Here is a 24,364-nt window from a genome sequence, read left to right as displayed (position 1 = left end):
TGCATTAACACTACCAAAGTGAATGGCTATAGTCAAGTGTAGTGCACACCAGAAATTGGTAGATGTAAATTATCAGATTCCTGATGAGGATGTACATTTTAAAATGGCCCACCAGAGATAGCTATAGCAGAAATGACAGTTGAAAATTACGTTATGATTTGAAAGAAATAATAAACACAGAAGTTAGGGAGTTCACAGAGAAAGATGTCAGAATAATAAAACATGCAGAACAAGTCTCATTCAAATTAGAACTAGATGACGTGTTCAAGAACACCATCAGTTGCATACATTTTACTAATAATTGGAGATAAACTCAGTAAAGGATTTTTGATGGAGTTGATTGAAAGTTTATGCAACTTTCTGATCGCAGGTTCACAGAAACTAAATGAAAAGAACAGAATAATGCAGACTAATGCAGGAGAGTAGCAGTATAACTTTTATAGGTTGCCCTATCATTCTTTGGCAGTAGCAGCATTTTGCTATGGGTGTCCCATTTACCAAGCATTACCTCAAGTATGCCAGTATGAAGTATTAGTTCTAATATACCAGAAGCCAAAATGTTAAAATATGTGCCTGCCTTGCTAAAAATTACCTCTAATATGCACGTACCAGCCTTTTGCTATGGGTGCCTCTATAAGCCAAGAAATACTTTCAAAATGCCAGGGCCAATAGTAGACTCATAAGCATAACCCTAAATTCTAACTCAGGCTTACTTATGTTCACTCAATCACCCTCGTTCTCTCTCACATTCACTCACTTTCACTCGCCTGCATTTACTCGCTCTCATTTTTGCTCACTTACTTGTACCCAACTGAATCACTCATTCTTTTTAACTCACGCTCACTTCCACTCACTATTACTCTCAGTTACTCAGTTTCACTTATCCGCGATCACTCTGAATCACTTTTCCACCCTTGGTTACTAACTCACCGTCACTCACAAACACTCATTCTCACTCACTCTCCAATACTCCCTCACTCTCATTTTTACTCATTAATTTTCACTAATTTGAAGTCACTTACTCTCACTCACGCTCTGACAGTCACTATCACTCATTATAACCACTGCCTGTCACTCTCAATCACGTTAACTCGCAGACACATGCTCACACACACACGCTCACCTACACATTTGCAGAAAACAGCACACATTTATAAGCATTTTCTTTCTTATACCTCAGCTGCCATGGAATGTCCAGTAGCAGCTCATCTTGGCCCATTTTTATTACATTAATAGTGAATAACAGATTCGTATTCATTATCTATACTACTATAATAAAGGAAGAACTTTCAGCCTTTGAGGCGGGTAAACTTGGGAACCACAGCACCAATCCACACACCCGATACACCGTTGGAATCGTCAGGATGTGTAGATGGTTATAGGCTATATAAATAAAAAATAAAACATTATTTAAAAAATTTACAGTAAAAAAAAAGTAGTCCCTACTAAGTAGCGCCGGCCGCGACGTGCGTGATCACGTCAGGAGCGCGGGGAGGAGCGCGGGGAGGAGCGGCGTCCAGGAGCGCGACGAGGAGCGGCGGACATGGTGCGGGGGAGGAGCGGTGACGTGAGGAGCAGCGGACAGGCCAGCGGCGGTGCGAGCAGCGGACAGGCTGGAGGAGCGGCGGCTGAGGTAAGGGAGCGGCGGACATGGCGCGGGGGAGGAGCGGTGACGTGAGAAGCAGCAGACAGGCCAGCGGCGGTGCGAGCAGCGGACAGGCGGGAGGAGCGCTGACTGAGGTAAGGGGACCCATGTCGGGGCAGGCGGGGGACGAGCCGGGCGGGGGCCCGGGCTGCTGGACAATGTCGGGGCGGCCGGGGGTTGGGGAAGGCTGTTGCTCCCGGACAAGGTCGGGACTGGCTGCTAGTTAGTATAATAAAACATGGACAGGAAAAAAGAGGGTGCACCTCCAACGTCAATAACAGCACTGATTTCGCCACCACTAAGACCAGGGATCGCACAGGCAGTGTCAGGGGTGTCAAGGGGACAGCCAAGGGCCGCAAGTACGACCCCTAGATGATGTTCATGTCTTTAGCCACAGCCTGTGCCTTGACATCTGCACCTTACAACCAACTGTTAGATTATTCCAGATTCCTTCCTTGCACCCTTACCTCTTCTGAGCTCTTTACCTGCCAAGAAAAGCTTGCCCATACCCATTCCAAGATTGCCCTAAGCACCCACCTTCTAACAGATAACAAAAACAGTAGGCGACCACTTAATTGCACTGTATCTTCTCTGCCCATGGCAGTAACAGATCACTCGGAAAACTGTATCATTTATTTTAAGCGCACCATGCCTTTTACTCTGTAATATTTTGCACAGTAGTACACGTATGCTCATCATTCACTCTCGAAAATCTACATTACATACAACTTGTTCTAAAAACCTGTCCTAAAATCCATCTTCGATAACTGCACAGAATATCTAGTAGAAATGTACCTGCTTGTTTTTCAATTAACAATCGTTATATTTAACTAACCCAGTTTTTTGACTGACCTTTAAACATAAACAAACACAGACAGAAAATAATCCGTTTCCCTGTCTGCATTTATTTAATAAAAAGTGGACAACAACTGAATCGGTCTTGCTTTGGCAGGCTTGTAATGCTAGTATGTCACTCAATTTCAAAAATCATTAGTCAATGGCCATCCACCATAAAAAACAGCAAAGTCGTCATGCTGCATCATGATATAAGTTGACATGGTGGCCATTTTTGATTGTGGATTGAGTAACCGATTGGAGGTGGTAAGAGGATATCTGGAGAAAAGGAGAAAAATGGAGCACTCCTATGGAGTTCTGAAACCAACATTTTTTAAAAAGTTGTCCCTTCACATCTTTAGTGGAAGAGTACAAGTCAGCCGATCTAAGTTATGGTAGCGTGTGTGTGATGAGCTCTATTAGTGGAAATGGCATTAACAACGCGGGCTCAGCCACACATGATGCTTCCCCAGAAGTTGAACCATGCATGCATTTCCCAAGCATATGCCTTAACAACGCATATGTGTGGTTAAGGCAATGCGTATTCTAGTTGCAGAGAGATGAGCGGGCACAGGAAGAGGAAGGATCAGGAGAGGACGGGACGAGGTAAGTGGGGCTGAGTCCAGATCTTGGGGGGCTGGGAGTAGTTTTCAGGGCTCAGGAGGGGGTCTGGGTTGTTAATAGGGCAGGGAGCAGGAGCTGGGATCGAGGTCGTTTTTAGGGCATGAGGAAAGTGTTTAGGGCTTAGGTAGGGAAAAAGAGACAGATTTAAGTGCTGGGGGCAGTTTTAGTCCAGGGAGGAGGGTGGTTTGGACCGGGTGGGACAGGCATGCGTTGTTCAGGCATGCATTGTACCATCATACAACCTTTTATTAGTGGTTGAAAGTGTATTTGAAGGTTTGCACGTAAGTAGAGTGCGAGTGAGCTGTGCACACGAGTGGGTATGGAATGTGTGAATAGATGTGGGAAACGACCCAGACATGAATAGTATGCTGACTAATCTACTTTTTTTTAACACAGGTTTCGATGCAGTGTTAGGATGTAGTCAGCCATCTTGTATGTCCCTTGTGAGGCTGTTTGCCACAACTGTGCTTATTCCAGCATCTACTACAAGGGTGATAAGCACACCTTGCAGCTTTAAATGATGTTTAGTCAAGCACAGGCATAAAAGTAAGGTGTGTACACTCATGCCTCTTTCCTACGGTGATAGGCACACCACTAAAGCCTATTTTTCAGTTCAATACACTGCACTCTTAGGCCTTGGTACATCTGATGTACTTAAAGTAGCAACCTCGACCTTGAGAGGAGAACCACATATGCGGTAGGAAATTCTATACTTAGCAGTGCTTTTTTACGAGAATCAGTTACAGTTTGTTACATAACTAAATATTTGAACAAATATTTCCAGAAATATTTATATTTTGAATACATAGCTATAGTTTGACTGTTAACGTATTTTGAAATATTAATACGTAGTGCATCTTTAACCATTACTATATACACAAAGTAATAGTATCCTCATAACATATTGCAATCCAAATGTCAAGTATTGTACCCCACTTACATTGTTTCAGAGTGCATGGGAACCACCATGGACTGGGGTACATGGCTAAATATGTTTTAGCTTATGTAGGAGTGCTTGGACACGAAGACTGCATTGTGCCATGTAAATTGTCCCTACTTAAACACTGTCTGGGGGTTCACGGCCTTAAAGACTTCAAAACGCTACCTCCTTTGCCTTATCCTGGTGACTTAGATGTTTTTGCCTATACAGAAAAAGGAACTAGGCATAAGATATGGCAAGAGAATTAGCACAGTTAAGGAAAGGCCTAAATTGTTTTCCAAGAAATCAGGAATGTACTTGTAAATTACTAAAAGAAACATGGTGAAATGTTGAAGGAGCTCTGCTAAAAACAAATTATTGATCCTGTACAATCACCTGAATATGTATCTCCAGTCGATATGTCTTTGATGACCACTGGGGATTTAAGATTTTGCATTGATTTAAGAAGTCTAAATGACTCTTTTTTTACATGAAATGGTTTCAACACTGGCTGCAGCTCAAGTTTTCTCAACTTTGGACTTAACCACTGCTCATCACGAAGTTGTCCTGGCTGATGGATCAAAGTACTTGACGGCTTTCATTACTCCCAAATGTATGATTTGGTTCCTTAGGATGCCATTTGGGTTGGCCATCATGGCCTCAATGTTCCAAGAAAGGATGAAGGATTCCTTGGAGAGGCTACATGGAGATGTGGCCTTTCAGGATGACATTTATTTTAGTGTTCGGGTTCGACCAGGAGGAAGATTATAACAACCTTCACGAAGACGTGCAGATATTATACCAGTGTAGTTTGCTCTGTTATAGAGTAGGAGCTGTGTGCATGTGCTTGAGCTGCAGAACATTTTATGTAGTTTTTCTTGGGCGGCGAAATTAATTTGTTGTTCTTTTGTCCTTTGCTGCCAGACTCCTGAGGCACCTCACCTTCTTGACCAGCGGCCGGGCTTGGCTCCGCCACATCGTTCCTGAAATCGACCGTCCGGGATTGGCTCCGCCGGTCGAACTACAATTCCCAGCAGCCTTCAGGGGGAACTGACAACGCCAGTAACCAGCGCGCCAGGAGGCGCATAAAGCACCGGCAGGGGCCGAGTTCCCCGTTGTTCTTTTGTCCTTTGCTGCCAGACTCCTGAGGCACCTCAACTTCTTGACCAGCGGCCGGGCTTGGCTCCGCCACATCGTTCCTGAAATCGACCGGCCGGGCTTGGTTCCGCCGGTCGAACTACAAGTCCCAGCAGCCTTCAGGGGGAACTGACGACGCCAGTAACCAGTGCGCCAGGAGGCGCATAAAGCACCGGCAGGGGCCGAGTTCCCCGTTGTTCTTTTGTCCTTTGCTGCCAGACTCCTGAGGCACCTCACCTTCTTGACCAGCGGCCGGGCTTGGCTCCGCCACATCGTTCCTGAAATCGACCGGCCGGGCTTAGCTCCGCCGGTCGAACTACAATTCCCAGCAGCCTTCAGGGGGAACTGACGACGCCAGTAACAAGCGCGCCAGGAGGCGCATAAAGCACCGGCAGGGGCCGAGTTCCCCGTTGTTCTTTTGTCCTTTGCTGCCAGACTCCTGAGGCACCTCACCTTCTTGACCAGCGGCCGGGCTTGGCTCTGCCACATCGTTTCTGAAATCGACCGGCCGGGCTTGGCTCCGCCGGTCGAACTTCAATTCCCAGCAGCCTTCAGGTAGAACTGACGACGCCAGTAACCAGCGCGCCAGGAGGCGCATAAAGCACCGGCAGGGGCCGAGTTCCCCGTTGTTCTTTTGTCCTCTGCTGCCAGACTCCTGAGGCACCTCACCTTCTTGACCAGCGGCCGGTCTTGGCTCCGCCACATCGTTCCTGAAATCGACCGGCCGGGCTAAGCTCCGCCGGTCGAACTACAATTCCCAGCAGCCTTCAGGGGGAACTGACAACGCCAGTAACCAGCGCGCCAGGAGGCGCATAAAGCACCTGTAGGTCCCTCGTCCCGCGAGGACACGCGTCGGACGATGCCCGGACTAAGGGCGAACAGTCTAAGACAGTCCGAGACTGGCAGAGACTGGACTGGGCCAGCTACTCTGCCCGTATTCTCAAGGTGAGACTTTGACATTGATTGAGGACACCCCTGGACACTATTTGTTATAGTTTTTGTAGGAACTGTGGCTAAGCTGTTTAGAGGGTCTCTGCTATTCGTTGTCCTCGCGTTTACACAGTGTACTTGAGAGGGTACTGTAAACTGGTGAGCTATGTCTAGTGAAAAGTTATCCCCGGCAAAAAATACCATGGACAATTACCTAGTCCAGGTAGTTGCTAAAATCAATAGCGAGAGGAGATCCTCACTTGGGTTAGGTGTATCTCCCAAATCCCCTCAATCCATTTTGCCGGCACCTGACCTGGCCCAACTCCCTGATTCAGACAACAGTAGTAGTATTGCTGCAATATTTGACCCTGCTGATAATGTTATTTCGGCTCAGATTAATGGTATAGCAGAAGATAGCGATAATGAGGAGGAGGATGGTTTACACACAATTGAGGAAAAAGCCCCTACCCCAGTTCCTGTGCCGCGTACCACCAGAGGCGTAAGAAAGGGCCAGCCTAAGCGTGGAGGGCTTCGATCAAGCCGGAAAAAGCCTGTTTCTCCACCTAGTAATTTTGTTGTGGTGGAGGAAGAAGGGTCAATTGATGAAGTTTGCATGTCTTTGACTAATGAGCAATTTAAGAAGCTGTTGGGTTTGATAGACACGAAGATTAAGGGCATTGTAAAGCCGTTGGTAGGCAGGATAGAGAAGCTCACTAGTGAGGTTAACCGATTAGGGGACCTATTGAATAAAACTCTAGTTGAAGTAGAAAAATTGCCTGACGAAGTCACAAATAGAGTTGAGCTGAAGAAGGGAACCTCTAGATCTGAGGGTGGTGGTGGAGTTTTCCCTCTGTTCAATCAACCGGTGGCTCTTCAGGTAGCCACAGTGGATGGAGAGCAAGGGGGAGTTATCCCCCCAGTTGTACCCACGGTTCCGGTTCCTGTGAAAGGTTCGGTTGAGCTCATAGTTGAGGCTTCTCCTCTAGTCCTTGTTCTAGCTAACGTCCCCACATTGGCTCCAGGACAGGAAGAAACTACCTCATCCCTGTTGTCCAAGGCCCTACATTGGCTGACTAACAATATGGTGATAACTCCCTGGGGTAAGCAACAGTTGGCAGAAGAATTAGTTATGGCCAGGAGGGTGGAGTGGATTGGAAGTAGTCCAAAAAGATTTAGGGGTGATTGTGTTGTTCTGAATTTCTCAGACCCTGATGTATTAACCAACATACTGCCCAACCTTCTTCTGCCACAGCGAAGATCCACTGACATTATCCCTCTCACTTTAGACTTTTTTTACTATTGGAGTGGGAGGGGTCCTAACCGGTGTACACTAAGAACAAAGTGGAATGTGGTTTCAACCAAGGGGAGGAGGGTTGCCCAAACCACTGAGTGGGGACTAAATCTGGAGAATAGGTTCTCAGCTCTCTCTAATTTAAATGAATGCGATTGACTTCCTGGTGGCAAAACTTCCACAGTATCAGCTCCAACTGATCAGAGTCTATGCAGCTTGCCTGCCCAGAATGGTAACTGTGACAGAAATTAGACGGCGATAAGGCCTGGGACCTTGTTCGGCCAGAAGCATCCTCAAAGGGCCACGGCCTTATCCTCTCTATGCTGTAATCTTGTAGATGGCTTGCAGGGGGTAGATATTAGTGATGCCATAAGCAACGAAGCCCAGATAAGTCCTGCGGTGATAGTAGCAGGTGAGCCTAGTATCCCGAACTTTACACCTGAAGAGCAAGCTGGCTCTTCGACTGGGGTGGGGAACCTAATTTCTTGGAATCTGGCCGGGCTGGGTTCTAAATTAGATTGTGGGGACTGGCTTGGTTTTGTTAGTCAATATGACGTATGCATATTCCAGGAGACTTGGGCATGTGAACCTGTTTTTGTGCTGGGATATTTAAATTTTCTGTGCCAGCAATAAAGGGTCCAAAAGGGAGACCAATGGGGGGTCTCACAATTTGGGTCCGACAGTCCCTTAAACTTACAATCAAAAGTATAGGGACTAGCCATAATGACATCCAGCTGATTAGAATTACTAATGATACTTCCGGGTCATTCGATATCTATAATATATATGCTAGAAGTGCTAAGGGTGGTCGATCGGAAGTTTTAATTGCCTTGGGCAACTTTCTTGATACATATTCCCAAAACAACAATATTGTTGTAGCAGGCGACCTTAATCGGACATTTGAGCCTCTGGTCACGTATGAGGCTTTCCCTGGAGCAGATGAGGACTCCCATTGGGGTATTCCTGAGCTAGAACTGAAGCCAATCACACGTTGGACCGAGGACATAATAGATCTGAATGCCATGTGTCTCGAAAAAGGTCTGAGAGCTTTGAATGGTAGAACAGCACTGGATAAAAAAGGCTCTATGACTTTTGACAACGGGAGACATAAAAGCAGAATAGACTATGTAATCTGTAACATGATGCTATGGCCATCTGTCTGTGACATGGAGGTTGTTGTGAGACCCGAGAGTGACCACAATTCCCTATGTGTGGAGCATAAATGGTGGCCCGCTGGGACTAATTTAACTTGCCAGATTGTTCCACCTTTGATCATCCCAGAAAATAATATGTGCAGGCTCAAATGGGCTAGCGTAGTGACCGACCAACAGGCCATCGACAACATTAATCAAGAAACTGACAAAGCTATATTAGCTATGGAATCGATTAGCGTTTCTTCCCCTGGGTTGGGGGATGTGGTTAACATCCATGATACCCTCTTTGGCAAGATCAAAAAACACTTTTTGAAACCTGCAAAGCGCAATGGGGCAAGAGTTTGTAAAGATGCAAAATGGTATAATGCCGAATGTAGGGCGGCACGACTTGCTCTGGGCCATGCCATTAAGAAGAGGGCGCTTGAGAACATCCGCCTAGCCAGAAAGGGTTACAAAGCATGCATAGCTAAAGCCAAGAGAGCCTGGGATGAGCAACATTGGTGTAAACTGAAAAAGCTAGCGACAGAAAGGATTCCAGAGTGTTCTGGAAGATTGTTAAATGGGGTAGTGAGAGAGTTGAGGAACCCCTTAACAACAATGTACCACAAGAGGACTGGGTAGAAATTTTTAGCTCACAGTATGCTCTTAATACTCAGATTACAGGTGAGGACAGTATTACTATGTCTTTTTCACAAGGTAATCTTTTTACTTATAAAGAGATTATGTCTGTCTTAAATGCAGTGAATAGAGGGCGAGCTCCTGGTTCAGATGGCGTCCCTGCCGATATCTTTTTAAATGACAAAGAGCAATGGGGTAAATATATTCATTTACTTATTAACTTCTTCGCTAAGGGTGCCGAGGTCCCGGCTTCGTGGAAAGGAGCTGTGATCATCCCAGTGTTTTAAAAAGGGTGACCGTGCACAGCCAGGTAATTACAGGCCAATAAGCCTTATTGACACCATGCAAAAAATAGTTGGTCGTGTGGTTGTTAACAGGCTTCTTGACTGGGCAGAGGACAATAACATCTTGTCACCCTTCCAAGCGGGATTCCGAAGGGCTACAAGCACAGTGGACCAAGTTTTCCGCTTTCAATTGCTACAATGGAAGACTGTGGTGTTGGGAGGAGGCAGCCTTTATGCAGCTTTTGTCGATTTGAGGGCTGCCTTCGACCTGGTGCCACGGGTTAAATTGTGGCAAGTTTTACAAAGTCTGGGGGTCCCTGTGGAATTGTTGACCTTGATAATGCGCCTCCACAAGCTTACTTTCGCTAAAATTCAGTGGGGCGGCCATGGGATGGTTACAGTTGACTTTCCCGTTGAGCGGGGGGTTCGACAAGGGTGCTCAATGGCACCAACCTTGTTTACTCTGTACATAAACGGTGTTGTCCCCCATATGGTACCAGCGCCAGTAGATGCTCCCTCTCTTTCAGGTCTAAAAGTCCCTATTTTAATGTTTGCGGACGACACGCTTATTCTATCAAAAATACCCAGTGGTTTGCAGCGTGCTCTGTCCATTTTTGAAAATTTTTGTGGGGAACATGGTTTAGAGGTGAATGCAACTAAAACTAAACTCATGATTTTTAAGCCGCACCGCAGTTTCAAGTCTAAAATTGTCATGAGCGGACGGCCTCTTGAGGTGGTAAATTCATTTACGTACTTGGGTATCCAGGTTGCAGACAACAGGTAAATATTGCTACCCTGCGACACAAGCAATTAGCCGGTGACATAAATTCAGAACACAGGAAGTCTCTGACCAAACCCGTCAAGCCAGCTTTGCTAGTTTACGAAGCAAAGGCAATTGGGTCCGCACTCTATGGTGCGGAGATGTGGGGCTTTGAAAATTTGAATCCCCTTCAAGCCTCAGAGAACAAATTATTACGGTTACTCACTGGTACCCTGAAAAGCACTCCATTGCTGCCTTTAAGATATGACCTTGGAAGGAAACAAAGGATCTAGCCAGATTACGATCAATCCTGTATTGGCGAAGGCTCTGGACTACTCCCGAGCTCTCGCACTATGCTGAAGGTTTTATTGATGTCATTAAGGCGGACTGCTTTCACAAAATTAGCTGGCTCAATTCACTGAAAGCAATATTGTATGAGCTTGGGTTAAGTTCAATATGGCTAGATCCAGTAGGTGCAACATTTCCCACCAAGTCTGTCCTAAAAAATATATTCTGGGAAAACGTTGCTAGTAGGAGTCTTAGAAGTTCTAGCAATGGGTCCATGTCTGTGAGCTTTCTTGAGGTCAAATTATATCCAGCTCTGGAGTCCTACTGGGATATTATTTCAAAGCCAGGCGACAGAAAGCTCCTATTCCAACTGAGAGCTGGAGCCCTCCCCATAAGATCTCTGACAGCTAAATGGGGCACAAGGGGGAGTGACACTTGCCCAGCCTGTGGAACGGGGAAGGAAACACTTGGTCACTTTTTGTTTTCCTGTAAAGCTTATTGTGCTCCAAGACGTGTTTGGCTAGCACCTATGTGTAGGAATCTTGGGACCACCTGTAGTTCTGTTGCCCTCCGTATTATATGTTCAAGCCCACTTACATAGATACTAATAGCCACAGCAAAATATATTGGATGGGCATGGGCGATCAGACAGAGACTGCTAGTTAATTAACTATTCTCTGTCTGTACAATCTGTCTCCATGAATTTGTTATAATTGCTTCTTAGACCGTTAATGTTTTGTAAACAGACAGAGACTGCTAGTTAATTAACTATTCTCGGTCTGTAAAGCTGTCCCCATGAATTTGTTATTAGTGTTTTTTAAACCATTAATGTTTTACAACTTTGTCATTTTTTCTAAATAATGTTTTAATAATGTATTAACCTTTTTAAAACATTCTACAAATACTGTGAGAAACTTTTTAATCAAGTGTATTTTATGGATTCAATAGTGCACTGTCTTTGTGATTGACTGTAAATTTTATTCTATTTTAATATTTTGTGTATGTTTTGCTTTTATGAGTAATTACTCGAATAAAGCACTTTTGAATTGAATTGAATTGAAATTAATTTGTAGCACAGACCACAAAGTCATCGTTCAGTATTTTGTTCCCAGGAGGTGGGCCCCTCTTGACGGCTATGTTGGTCAGATTAGATTCAATGTTATAAGGCTTTCAGTATAAAATTGAGTTGGTGCCCGGTAAGGTAATGTTCATGCTGATTGCAAAGTCACAGTTGCCAGTGGAGGGGAATGGAGTAGCGCAATGCCATGGGATGGAATGTGAAGTACCCCACACATTTAGAGATATTGTTAAATGTGTTAGTACTGATGGTGTGGAAGCTGTATCTGAGGATGGGCAGAAGGTTGAGATGGAGAAGGATGTAGTCATCAGTGCAATGGGACAGTACGTTGGTCAGAAATGGTCCCATGAGCATAATGTCAAAGGCTGGCGTCTTTATGTAAAGTGCTCAATGAGTTATCCATAACCATGTTATCTTGGTAAGTCGGGACAAAATTGCTCCTCTAGCTAGATTGCAGAAGAAAATGTTCAAACTGTTCCATCACGGCCATCCTAGGGTGTCAGTTAATCCTGGAGTGTCAATTACTAAGAGCAAGGCGTGCAAATTTTATTGGTGGCCTGGGATGGATTTGGTCCTAAATGCCTGGTTACGTGGAAGTTCTACATGTGCACACAGCAAAATGCCACCAGATAGTGTCAGATATGGGGCAACTGTGTTTTCTCTTTTCCTGAGGACATGTTTTGAACTTCGAAACAAGTCCTAGGGGCATCTGGGACTTGGGCCCGTGAAAATCTTTGACATACCTGTTTTTTTGTTTAGTTTAGAGTTCATTCCTGTTCCTTTGGAGCCATCAGGCCACCTCCTACTCAAGTTTCAGCAAAGTCAGCAATATGTTTCTTGGGTACCGCTGGGTTCCTGCTGCCTCTGCGACATGTGGAGAGAAGATCTGGGCCGAACTATGAATGCTCTTGATGAAGCCTAATTCGTTGTAAATGCACAAGTGTTTGTATCAAGGTTCAACTCTTTCACAAGAGTGTATTTTTGCATTAGGAAGATGTAGCAATAGCATTAAAATACATCTCAATTCCAACTGCCAGTGCCACTTTATCAGTTAAATAAAAGTGAAGTTATCCTACTTGCAACTTCATATATTACCATAACACAAGAAATATGGATAAATACCAATAAGATCTTCAAAACGTAAATGTGGGCAGACATAAAAAACACAATGAAACTGGGAGTGCTAAGTATGTTCATTAAGTCAGCACACCAGACCACATATGGCGGGCTCATATATCTGTTAGTGTGGGCCCACTGCTTGTGGACCGACCAAGGCCCTTTTAAATTATCGTCCCTATCCATATGTCATTTTAAATAGCATGGTTAACCTTTGCTGAAGGCAGGGACCCCATCCCTCATAAATTGGTGCCCAGTGTAACCAAGAGAATCACTTAAGCTTTTTCAACACCAATGTAAAAGTATCAAAAGAGCACATTAAGAGTGATTAGGGAGGCCTTCTCTGGGGTAGGTTTACAATGCCTTTTCCCAAAGTGACATTATTGCTTCAGGGAATTCAGCCCCGTGAAGGCAATTGAGGGACTATACCATATTGTGAGCATTGCCAACAGGTCTGCGACTATCTAAGAGCATCTCTAGAGTTTTGTGTCTATTTCTGGAGGCCATGACTGGAATATCGTAGGCAGCTCTGGCAAACACATCTAGAGCCTTGTGTCCATACCTGCAGAAGGTTCATGAAAGGCTTGGCTGACAGCAAGGCAGAGGCTATCAAAATCAGACATGGCTTAAACCACAAGCCCTGTGAAAAAAAACAATAGAGGGAGCAAAGGTAGAGGGAGGGACAGAGGGAAAGATGTGGGAGTTAGTGAAAGAATGAAGAGATGCATGGGTTGGCATTTGCCCTCACTCACCACCATCTGAGTATGTCTCCATGCCATAGCCATCTTGAAGGCCATCACTCCACGCACCCTCGTACTTGGCCCCAGAGAGGCTCTGGCGGACCCCACAGCGGCCTTTCAGTCCATGGCTCCACTCGCCCCGGTAAACCCACTTGCCTTTGGCTTCCACGCCAAGACCGTTGCGCTTGCCCTGGGCCCAGCAGCCCTGGTATGTGTTACCGCTGGGCCAGGTGTAAACACCAAGTGACTCAAAGCCGCGGCACCACAATCCACTGTACTCGCCCTGGCGCCCAGGGCCTGTGCACACCCCATAGCCGTGCGCCCGGCCGTCTTCCCAGTCACCCACGTAGCATCCGCCATCGTCAAATTCAAACTTGCCCCCGTGTGACATGCATGGGCCGTGCTTCCGCCCCGTGGGGGGCTCTGTCTGGGGGGACGCAGGTCACTCCCCGCTCCCCAAGTGTTGCAAACTCATCCCCTGCCCATACAGCACAGGAGCAAAAACCTCACATCTGTAGCATGGTGCCGTTTCCGGTCTGTGGCAATCTTTTGTAGCAGACTACTGCCCACCACAAACCTTGCTGGCCCGGTGAGTGTGCACCACTAGCATTGAAGGGCAAGCCAGTGTCTGATGCCTGAGCTGTGCTGTGAATCTCTGTCCGATGGCTGCCTTAGGTTTTGGAACTTTCTTCACAGTGGGCCTGGAGTTGTGGTTGGTTGTCTTCTTTTGTGTCGCGTTTGCGCTCTAAGTCCCCTTTGGGCGTTGGGTTGTGGCTTGATGTCTGCAGCCAGTGTTGGAGTGCGGCTCTGCATCCACCTTCCACATCCAGTTGTTAGGCTCTTTTGTCTGAGTGTTGCCACACTTTCTCTCCTCAACAATCTTGATTCAGACGATGATGCATTTGATAGAACCACTCTTGCACATGCCCGCACGTGGAAGGAAGAGGATGTCAACACAGTCTTGCCCAGTAGGAAAGGCTTGGATAATTCCAGCTACTCGAGGGCATTAAGCTACAGTGGAAAGAGAAACGGAGAATTAATCAGGAGCAGGTGAAGAGCAATTACACCTTCTTTCAAACAATCTAGCACTACACAACTGTCTGAAAAATGCAGCGCCGCACCACACTCGAACCACATTGTTATTGCTATTTAGTACTTGTATAGCTCCTAATATGTCATCTGTGTGGCATAGCAGGGCCAGTCAGTTGAACAGGGTATGACTTTCTAAGCACTTCACTTGCAGGCCATAGTCTGATTCAGTGTTGTAAAGGTATGCGATCAACAGGGTGAGTACATCAGTTTTTAAGGCTGTGTAAGACTGACACTAGTGGGTTGAACAGCACTACACTCCAAGGTGTCCAGATAACCACACACTTCTTCACAGGGGGGCTTTTAATACTGTGCCACCTATTGTGCTTTTGACGTTATTTGTAGTTTCCCAGTGCTCGTATTTAATTCTAGAGGCAGAATTCAGCAGACCTTTTCGTTTGGTCTTGTATGTCTGTGGAAGCTTTACTTATAGTCTCCACCCCTCCCATCTTACTCTGTTCTTCCTGCTGCTAAGTCTGTGAGCACCACTGCAGGCCGGGTTCAATCAGTCCAGATTGTTTGTAACCTGGACATACGCATATGAATCCGCCCTCCTTAGAAGTCACTAGGGGCAGAGAAAGGGAGCGGGGTGGAAACTGCACAATATCCGAGGCTCTGGCCATTTTGGGTGAGGAGAAGGTGGAGGGCTAGCTTACTAGCGCTAAGCCCCTCCCGCCCTCCCGCCCTTGACAGGATAACAACCATAGAGAAACCATTCCCCCACTGATTGCTAGTGTGTGTGGGATGGTGTAACTGGGCGCTTGAAGGCATTTGAAACCGTTTTTATCATTTGTCCTCTGCATTTTAAAAATTGTACTTTGCACAGAAATTTACTGCACTAGTAAAAAATCGTCATTTTAAAAATTGCACAGTGTCCTGAGGCAGAAAGACGGGACCTGCATTCAAACATTGTTGGCAATTTTAAAACTGCATTAGGGTTTTAAAAGCACTTGCACTTTGTTACTGACCCGATTGTAGCCGAGTAGGGGCTGCTCGGGCCGCCATTTTGGGTGAGGAGAAGGTGGAGGGCTAGCATACTAGCGCTAAGCCCCTCCCGCCCTTGACAGGATAAAATGGCACCCTTATATAGGAGGCGCAGCGGACAGGCGCAGCGGGGGCGCCGGCGGGGCGCCGAAGGCGCGCCAAAGGCAAGCCCGTCTGCGCCCGTCCGCGACGGGCCGGGACCAGGTGCCACACCCCCTGCCCAATTACCTACAGGGGGTACTAACCGCATTACCTCGTACTCCAGCAGCGAGCTCAGGAGTCAACTGCTTAGGGGTAAGAAAGACTGCACAATGTGCTCGAATGGGACCACTTGATACTATGGGCCCTTTCTGTTGTCGGAACTGCCGATGGGGAAGTGACACAGGGACAGAAGTCAGTCTGATAAGATACCCCAAACCTGGCCCTTAAATGCATTTACCTCAATGCCAGATCCCTACCCAAGCACGCGACGGAGCTATGGGACATATTGACCGACTTCAAACCTTATTTGGCTTTTATAACTGAGACCTGGCTTGATACCCACAGTACCCCAGATATCGCGACAGCCCTTCCAGCGGAGTACAAAATACTTAACTTGAATAGAGTGAAGAAAAGAGGCGGAGGGGTAGCTTTGCTATTTAGGGAATCCTTCACCTGTAGACAAGAAGCGATCACACAGTCCAACAGCCATGAAGCAATGGCGTTCTCAGTATCCATAAACACCAACATTCTATTTGGTGGAGTGATAGTTTATAACCCCCCAGCCAGCACATTAGACTTTAGCGCCCAACTCTTTACTCAAATTTTGCCGGTCTGTCTTGAAAACAAGAATATTTTACTGATAGGGGACTTCAATGTACATTTTGATAGTAGTAATAACCCTCTAACTAAACAGCTAGTGGAGGACATGGACATTCTACAGCTGACACAGAGAATTAATCAGCCAACACATAGGGCAGGACACATTTTAGATCTCTTGTTTTCTAATATAGGAACCATTGACATTAATGAGATGAAACCAATGATATGGACTGACCATTCTATGATCGTGTTTACTATCAATGTACTTACTAAACATTCCAAACCTTTGGCTTTAGCAGCAGCATCAACAAGGAGCTGGAATAAAATTTCTGTAGAAATATTCCAGCAATATTTTACACATGTATCCACAGGAAATACTAACATTAATGACGAAACAGAACAGCTCCAGAATAACATCAGGAGCGCACTGGAACATTGCTCAGCCCCACATTCTAAACACAAACGTAGAGGCACAGTCTCAGAGAAATGGTATGGACCTGAATTAAAATCTTTAAAAAGGAAATGCACATCTTGTGAACATAAATGGAGACTTAATAAAACCCAAGAAACGAGAGCCATATACAAAAGAGAACTTGCGCTTTACAATAAAGCTATTAGGAAAGCAAAGAAAGATTATTTCTCACGGAGGATAACAGAAAGCAAAAATTCATCGAAAGAATTATTTAAAATAGTCAAAGAGCTATGTAGCCCTGCCAGTCTCTCACTGGATCTTATTCCCTCGCAAGAAGGCTGTAACAAAATTAATGAATACTTCTGCGAAAAGATTGATATGATCTATGCCTCCTTTTCCAACACTGAATTGAAACAACTACAACCCCGTGTATCATCCCTAGCTCAGGCTAGCTGTCCTAGATTCGGCCCATTCTCAGAGGAGGAGGTGGGCAATGCTATGTTGGAAGTAAAATCAGGCTCTCCATTGGACCCATGCCCGCACCATATTTTCTCACAGTTAACACCAATAATTTGCCCGGTTGTAACCAAAGTTTTTTATATCTCGCTGAATTCTGCTGAATTCCCGAAGACTTGGAAAAGCGCCATAGTCACTCCCTTACTAAAAAAGCATGGTCTGATATTAACAATGCGGCAAACTACCGGCCTATTTCTCAATTACCATATTTGTCTAAAGTGATGGAGAAATTAGTCAACAGGCAGCTTTCCAATTTCTTAGAAACCAACAATTTATTGGATATTTCCCAAACAGGGTTCCGGGCTAATAACTGCACCAGGACAACACTCTTGGCAGTGATGGACAACATTAGAACCAAGGTAGATCAGGGAAAAACAGTTGCCCTGATTTTATTGGACCTCTCGGCGGCATTTGATACCGTTCCACACTACCGACTCCTGGAAATCCTTGCAGCCAAGGGTATCCGGGAAAATGCATTAGGGGTGCTGCAGTCCTTTCTGCAAGACAGAACACAGTCAGTACGGATGGGTGATTTTGTTTCCCCTCCCCGGAATATCAAGTATGGGGTCCCACAAGGGACCTCATTGAGTCCAACCCTATTTAATGTGTTTGTCTCATCACTAGCCGAAATAGGGAGAAAGTGGGGTATCGAGATCTGTTCTTATGCAGAGGACACCCAGCTGATGATTACATTGGATGAAGAAGATGACCCTAAGGACAGGTTATTGAACTGTTTAACTGAACTAGCCAACTGGATGCACAACCATTGCCTTAAGATAAGCGCAGATAAATCTGAAGTACTGTTGTTTGGTAGACATACACAGCTATTGGACAGCAGCTGGTGGCCCACAACTCTGGGCACCGCTCCCAGTCCAGCAACAACGGCCAAGAATCTAGGTGTGACTTTACATAACACCTTGAGCATGGAAACTCATGTATCTACAATCTGTGGCAAAGGCTTTGCGCTACTTAAGATGCTCTGGCAAGTTTTCCCATGGATCCCTATTGAGTGTAGAAAAATACTGGTCCAGTCCTTATTAATGAGCAGGCTGGATTATGGAAGCTCTCTGTTCGTGGGAATGGCTGACTATCTTTTTTCCAAAGTACAAGTCGTACAGAACGCTGCGGCGAAGGCAATCTGCAATAAAAAAAAGTACGACCCAGCCAAAAGCTGCCTGCGAGAGCTTCATTGGCTACCAATGAGTCAGAGAGCCACTTTTAAGCTATTGTGCATAACGCATAGAGCACTGCACAATACGGGTCCTCGTATCCTAAAAAATAAAATCTGATTTTATGCTCCTTCCAGGAACTTGCACTCCCGTACGGCAGCTAAAGCAAGAAATACTCGTGTGAAAACAGCTAGGATGGGTGGACGGGCGTTCTCCCACCTGGCGGCAAACAGCTGGAATGAGTTGCCTATGGAACTTAGATTAACAGACTGTTACTTGTCCTTTAGGAAGCAATTGAAAACATTTCTTTTCCCTAAATCTGATTAAATTATAATTACAACCCTGTTATCAGTCAACCACTCACTACTGTCATGATAGCGCGGTGATATCCTTTTTAGGATGATTGTTTGCGCGTTATAAGTACCATTGACATTGACATTGACATCACAGAAACCCTGCTTTCAGATCACCCCTTCCCCAAAGGAAGTAAGCTATGATTCCACGCTCCCTTGAAACCGGAACAACTAAATGAGCATATGGAATGGATGGCATAATGTGCACACCCTGAAATAGCTACTGGAAACGTCGGTGCATCAAGCTTTTTTCCCTTCCTAGCACATAAAAGGAATATGTTGGTGTCAGAAGTCATTCGGGGGTCACAGGGCAAGCAGAGGGTGGTACTGGCCCCCAAGCATGGTAGTTTAGTGCCTTTTACCTCCTTCGTCAAGGGGCCTGATCCACCCTGGTCCTGCACACTGAACACCACGCACACCTCTTCAGCGCTTGACTGACAGCGGCAGTGAGATGCGCGGAGCCAGTCTGGACACAGACTAACAACTCAGCAATTATGCAACAAGGACAATAATTACCATCCAGTCCGGTGCTTCTTTTCGTCACAAATACAAATATTTGACTGCACTCCACAATGCAATAGTACATACAGAAAAAACATAGGCCTACGGTTTTAAACAGGCACTGCTGGGCAGCTCCCCTACTTTAGTTCTCTGTGTTTCAGTGCACTGGTTGGAGCTCATGGGAACGTCTTTTATCCGCCAAGGGACGTTGCCGGTGTGTTTTGTGGAGACCCCAGCAGTTGACAGTTAACACCAGTCACTTCAGCGCTTGGCAGTGATGACTCTGGGGGGACCCTGTGCTATGAGGGGATCAGAGCAGTTGCCCGGTCCTCTGAGGGGATCAGTGGTCGCCCTGTCCTCTGGGGGGATCAGAGCGGTTGCCCTGTCCTCTGGGGGGATCAGAGCGGTTGTCCTGTCCTCTGGGGGGATCAGAGCGGTTGCCCTGTCCTCTGGGGGGATCAGAGCGGTTGTCCTGTCCTCTGAGGGGATCAGAATGGTTGCCCTGTCCTCTGAGGGGATCAGAATGGTTGCCCTGTCCTCTGGGGGGATCAGAGTGGTCGCCCTGTCCTCTGGGGGGATCAGAGTGGTCGCCCTGTCCTCTGGGGGGATCAGAGTGGTCGTCCTGTCCTCTGAGGGGATCAGAATGGTTGTCCTGTCCTCTGAGGGGATCAGAATGGTTGCCCTGTCCTCTGGGGGGGATCAGAGCGGTTGCCCTGTCCTCTGGGGGGGATCAGAGCGGTTGCCCTGTCCTCTGGGGGGGATCAGAGCGGTTGCCCTGTCCTCTGGGGGGATCAGAGCGGTTGTCCTGTCCTCTGAGGGATCAGAGCGGTTGCCCTGTCCTCTGGGGGGATCAGAGCGGTTGCCCTGTCCTCTGGGGGGATCAGAGCGGTTGCCCTGTCCTCTGAGGGGATCAGAGCGGTTGCCCTGTCCTCTGGGGGGATCAGAGCGGTTGCCCTGTCCTCTGAGGGGATCAGAGTGGTTGTCCTGTCCTCTGAGGGGATCAGAATGGTTGCCCTGTCCTCTGGGGGGATCAGAGTGGTTGCCCTGTCCTCTGAGGGGATCAGAGCGGTTGCCCTGTCCTCTGAGGGGGATCAGAGCGGTTGCCCTGTCCTCTGGGGGGATCAGAGTGGTTGTCCTGTCCTCTGAGGGGATCAGAGTGGTTGCCCTGTCCTCTGAGGGGATCAGAGCGGTTTCCCTGTCCTCTGGGGGGATCAGCGCGGTTTCCCTGTCCTCTGGGGGGATCAGAGTGGTTGCCCTGTCCTCTGGGGGGGATAAGAGCGGTTGCCCTGTCCTCTTGGGGGATCAGAGCGGTTGCCCTGTCCTCTGGGGGGAAGGGAAGGGGGCAGGGGGGTCAGAATGGCTGTTTGTCGCTATTAGTGTTTCAAGACACAGTTGATCCTACAAGTTGGTGTTGGTGTCTCAGGTCACAGTCGATTGTAGCTGCAGCTGCTTCAGGTCGCGGCCACTCTTAGCCGCAGAACCCTTGGGTGTATCCATAGAGCAGCGGTCACACCTCCGGCAGGATGAGCAGTTGACTTGAGGTTAGGCCGGGGAGACTCGGAGACCCATTCCAAACTCTGGTCGGGGCATACTCCTTACGGCAGTCTGCAATTTCTGAGGCTCCTCCAATGCTCCTGCGGCTCGGACTCTTCTTGGTCGTCTTCCTGCTGGCAGCAGCCGCCCTGACCTTTTCTCAGCAGGCCAGCAGCTCCAAGGCCAGAGGCAGACCCACAGGTCCTCTCGGAAATTGTGCAGACTTCAGGGGACTTGATTACATCTCTTAAAGACTGGCTTACCAAGACATTCGTCCTGTGTCAGAATTTCTTCAAGTAATCCTCAGATTACCCCCTCTGTTAGTCAAAGAAGAAATTAAACCCAAGTGGGAATGTTTGGGTCCCACTTTTGTACTACATTTTCCAGACAAGGGATGACGATCCCACTGTAAAAGGGTTGGAAACGATTTGGGGAAGATCCTCCTTTTTGGTGTTTTCCAGCTCCTTGGAGCAGACTTAGTTTTGTCTCTGGTGCAGCTCTTCTCAGTAGGCTGTGACGAACAAGGGGTGTCTCAACATAACCTTCCACAACATCGGCACAATAAAGTGTGAGGCTGTTAACAGCCCTTTTGGGAGTGGTACTAAAGGAAAGGCAAAAAGGCAGGCCTTGCCTGAAATGTTCTTTTTACACCTGAAAAGAATCTTCTGACTAACCAGCTCCTGCTCCCTATCATCTCTGATGGCTAAGGCCAGGGAGAGATAATCTGTAGGTGCTCCATAAAGTTTACTATTGCATTTCTAAAGCCGCCCAGCCTCCATCTTACCACACTTCAGTGTCTGGGGCTGTGCCCTCCAACCCAGGAATGCCATTAATAGATGTCCTTGTATTGTGCAATGTTGTACCAGGGGCCTACCAAAATGGATACTACTGGTCTGGTCAAATGTACACTCACAGGGAACATAGAGCACTGCTAACAGTACCACTTATATACAGTAGACACACACATCCACTCTGGATGTCAGCGCAGGGTCTGGAAACTACATTAAAGTGGAACTTCACATGAGTGAGACAAGTAGGCACCACACTCTTCCTGAAAAGGAACAAGGCTTGTTTATGACTATCAGTTCTAAATCATACAATCCACTATTGTTAGAAATTGGGTTTCTGATTGGAAGAGGCATGCAAACTGTCCAAGCAGGAACAACAATCCTAGTCAGGGTAAGTCAGATACATACCCTAAATTGCCCTGTGCTCACCCTCTGGTAGCTTGGCATAGAACAGTCACGCTTAACTTAAGAGGCAACGTGTAAAGCATTTGCGCATCACTTGGAACAGTAAAATAGGGAGAACTCACAAAAAAGATATCCCACCTGGATAGAAAACTGAACTTCATTTATTGAACAAAACATGACCATAATGACAAAAATTAAATAAATAGAACCAACTATATGAATTTTTAAAGAATATTTTGAAATATAGTGCTTAAAGCAAATGTTAATTTATTTGACCATATAATCTGGAGAGGGATGTCACATAATGATTGACACCCCCAGACATTATTTTCTTGCCCCACGGAGAAGCATCTCTCTAGAAAAAGCGATCCATAGGCGTGTATGAGAGTGCTTATTGCTTGCCTCAGTGTGTTAAAGATAAGCTGGTGTGATTTTTCACTAATGAATGCAATGTATTGAAATTCATGTTTCATTGTTTACTTTCTTCCAATTATAAGAGTTTGCACAATGTATAATCACACTTTTATTATTTGTACTTAATAAGTGTATCTTTGAATGTATCAGACATAATTGAAATGTTTAAAACAAATGTTTTTTGAATATGTTAATCATGGCGCAATGATTAAGCCAGGTCCAATGACTATATGCATAGGCCCTTAGTCTGTTGAAGTAAATAGCAGCATGTTTAAAATAGCAGCCAGGTTCTTTTTGTCTCTTTAAAACTTTAGTATGTCCTACCTGGCTACCTGTATGGACAAACCCCCCATTAGATACTCAACTTTCTCAAAGTGGCATTTTCAGCATTACAATTTAAAATCTGACTTTACTGTCAAATACACTTATAAGATGGAATAGGGTAATCCCAAAATTAACCTATGGGAGAGATAGGCCTTGCAGTAGTGAAAGGGGAATTTAAGAGTTTTAAACTAACTGGACATGTAAACCTTAAAAGTACATGCCCAACATTTTAAATACTCTGCACCCTGCCCTTGAGACTGTCCAGGGTCTATCTTAGGAGTGCCATATATATTAAAAGGAAGTTTTGGGCCTTGCAAGAGGGTTAACTTGCCAGGTCAACATGGCAGTTTAAAACTGCACACACAGGCTCTGCAGTGGCAGGCCTGAGACCTGTTTTAAGGACTAGTAAAGTGGTTGGCACAACCAGTCCTGCATATTCACTATTAGCATTTAATTTACAGGCTCTGGGCACAAGTGGTGCCCTTTACTTGAGGCTTATAAGTAAAATAAATATGCCAATTGAGAATAAGCCAATGTCACCATGTTTTAAGTGCAGAACACGTGCACTTTAGCACTGGCTAGCAGTAGTAAAGTACCCAGAGTCCTAAAGCCAGCAAAACATGAGGTCAGAAGGAAAAAAAATCAGGGGAAACCATGCCAAGGATGCCAGGTCTAACAGCTACCGCTTCTGGTTAATGTATATGTCCCAGGACAAAACAGTGGTTTTATATTAGCTCGGAGATACACTTGGTGCTCCTCTCCAGATCATAGAGCCATGCTCTCTTCTGGTCTCACAGCTTATAGGATCACTATATCAGGCACGCTTGATGCTTATGCATGCTAGGCCGAAAGAAAAATGTCAGGATATTAGATATCATGCAACAGGGTTATTCATGTTAGGGGTTCCATGTCTGTGTTACCCCTCAAGGGACATTCCTATCCCAAGAGAGGGTCCTTTTCAAAATATCTTATTCTTCAGAAACTGGGCTGTTTCTAGATGGACTCAAAAGAGTGTCTGTCCAACCATTTAGAAAACTCTGTAAAGAATATAATGTAGCCTTTATATTAGCCTTTGTGTAATTGCATAGCTATAATCAGTTTTTCCTTGTATTTATTTCACTGTAAGCTCTTTGTAAGTAAAACGTCATCGGTAAGTGTTAAAGGTATGCAGGTTTTTATTATGCACAGTTTCCAAACTACAAGAGGACTTTTAGGCCAAATGATCGCCTTCAGAACTCACAGAGCTATATACTCAGGACTACCAGAATATATGAAAGTACCACTTCACACCGAAGGGGGCTAAGAATACCAGGTCTGAAAGAAAGAATAATCTGAGAAATCCCCTCACCAGAGAGGAAAACTGCTGAAGAGACCTTTCGTTGCCTAGCATCCAAACTCTGGAACCAATTCCCAAACACATAACAACAATTCCTGATCTTCTGACCTTCTGTGACTATCGCAAAACTCACTTGTTCAAGCTATACCTTCCAACGTTTCATCACTTTGAGCTATGTAATGGAGGTGTATATAGCTCTGTTGTATGACTGATATTTGATGTTATAATGTATCTTTAGATTTTACATGTATGTCACTTCACTGCAACTGTGGCTCTGTTTGCACTTTGTACATGCTAGAAATAAATAATAAATACTCAATC

General features: G+C 45.9%; 1 protein-coding gene across 3 annotated transcripts in view; it reads right to left on the bottom strand.

The window, feature by feature from the left end:
- The window catches only part of JPH4 (junctophilin 4), a 412,372-nt gene that overhangs the window by 374,941 nt on the left and 13,067 nt on the right, over positions 1–24,364 (bottom strand). For all 3 annotated transcript variants that reach the window (XM_086923699.1, XM_086923700.1, XM_086923698.1), the window contains exon 2: positions 13,431–14,429. In XM_086923699.1, the coding sequence (XP_086779825.1) occupies positions 13,431–13,809 (379 nt within the window). In that variant the 5' untranslated portion in view covers positions 13,810–14,429. The remainder of the gene's footprint in view (positions 1–13,430; positions 14,430–24,364) is intronic.

The sequence above is a fragment of the Lissotriton vulgaris genome, chromosome 5, assembly GCF_964263255.1.
Source record: "Lissotriton vulgaris chromosome 5, aLisVul1.2, whole genome shotgun sequence".
Taxonomy (NCBI): Eukaryota; Metazoa; Chordata; class Amphibia; order Caudata; family Salamandridae; genus Lissotriton; species Lissotriton vulgaris.
This window is presented reverse-complemented; position numbering and strand designations above follow the sequence as displayed.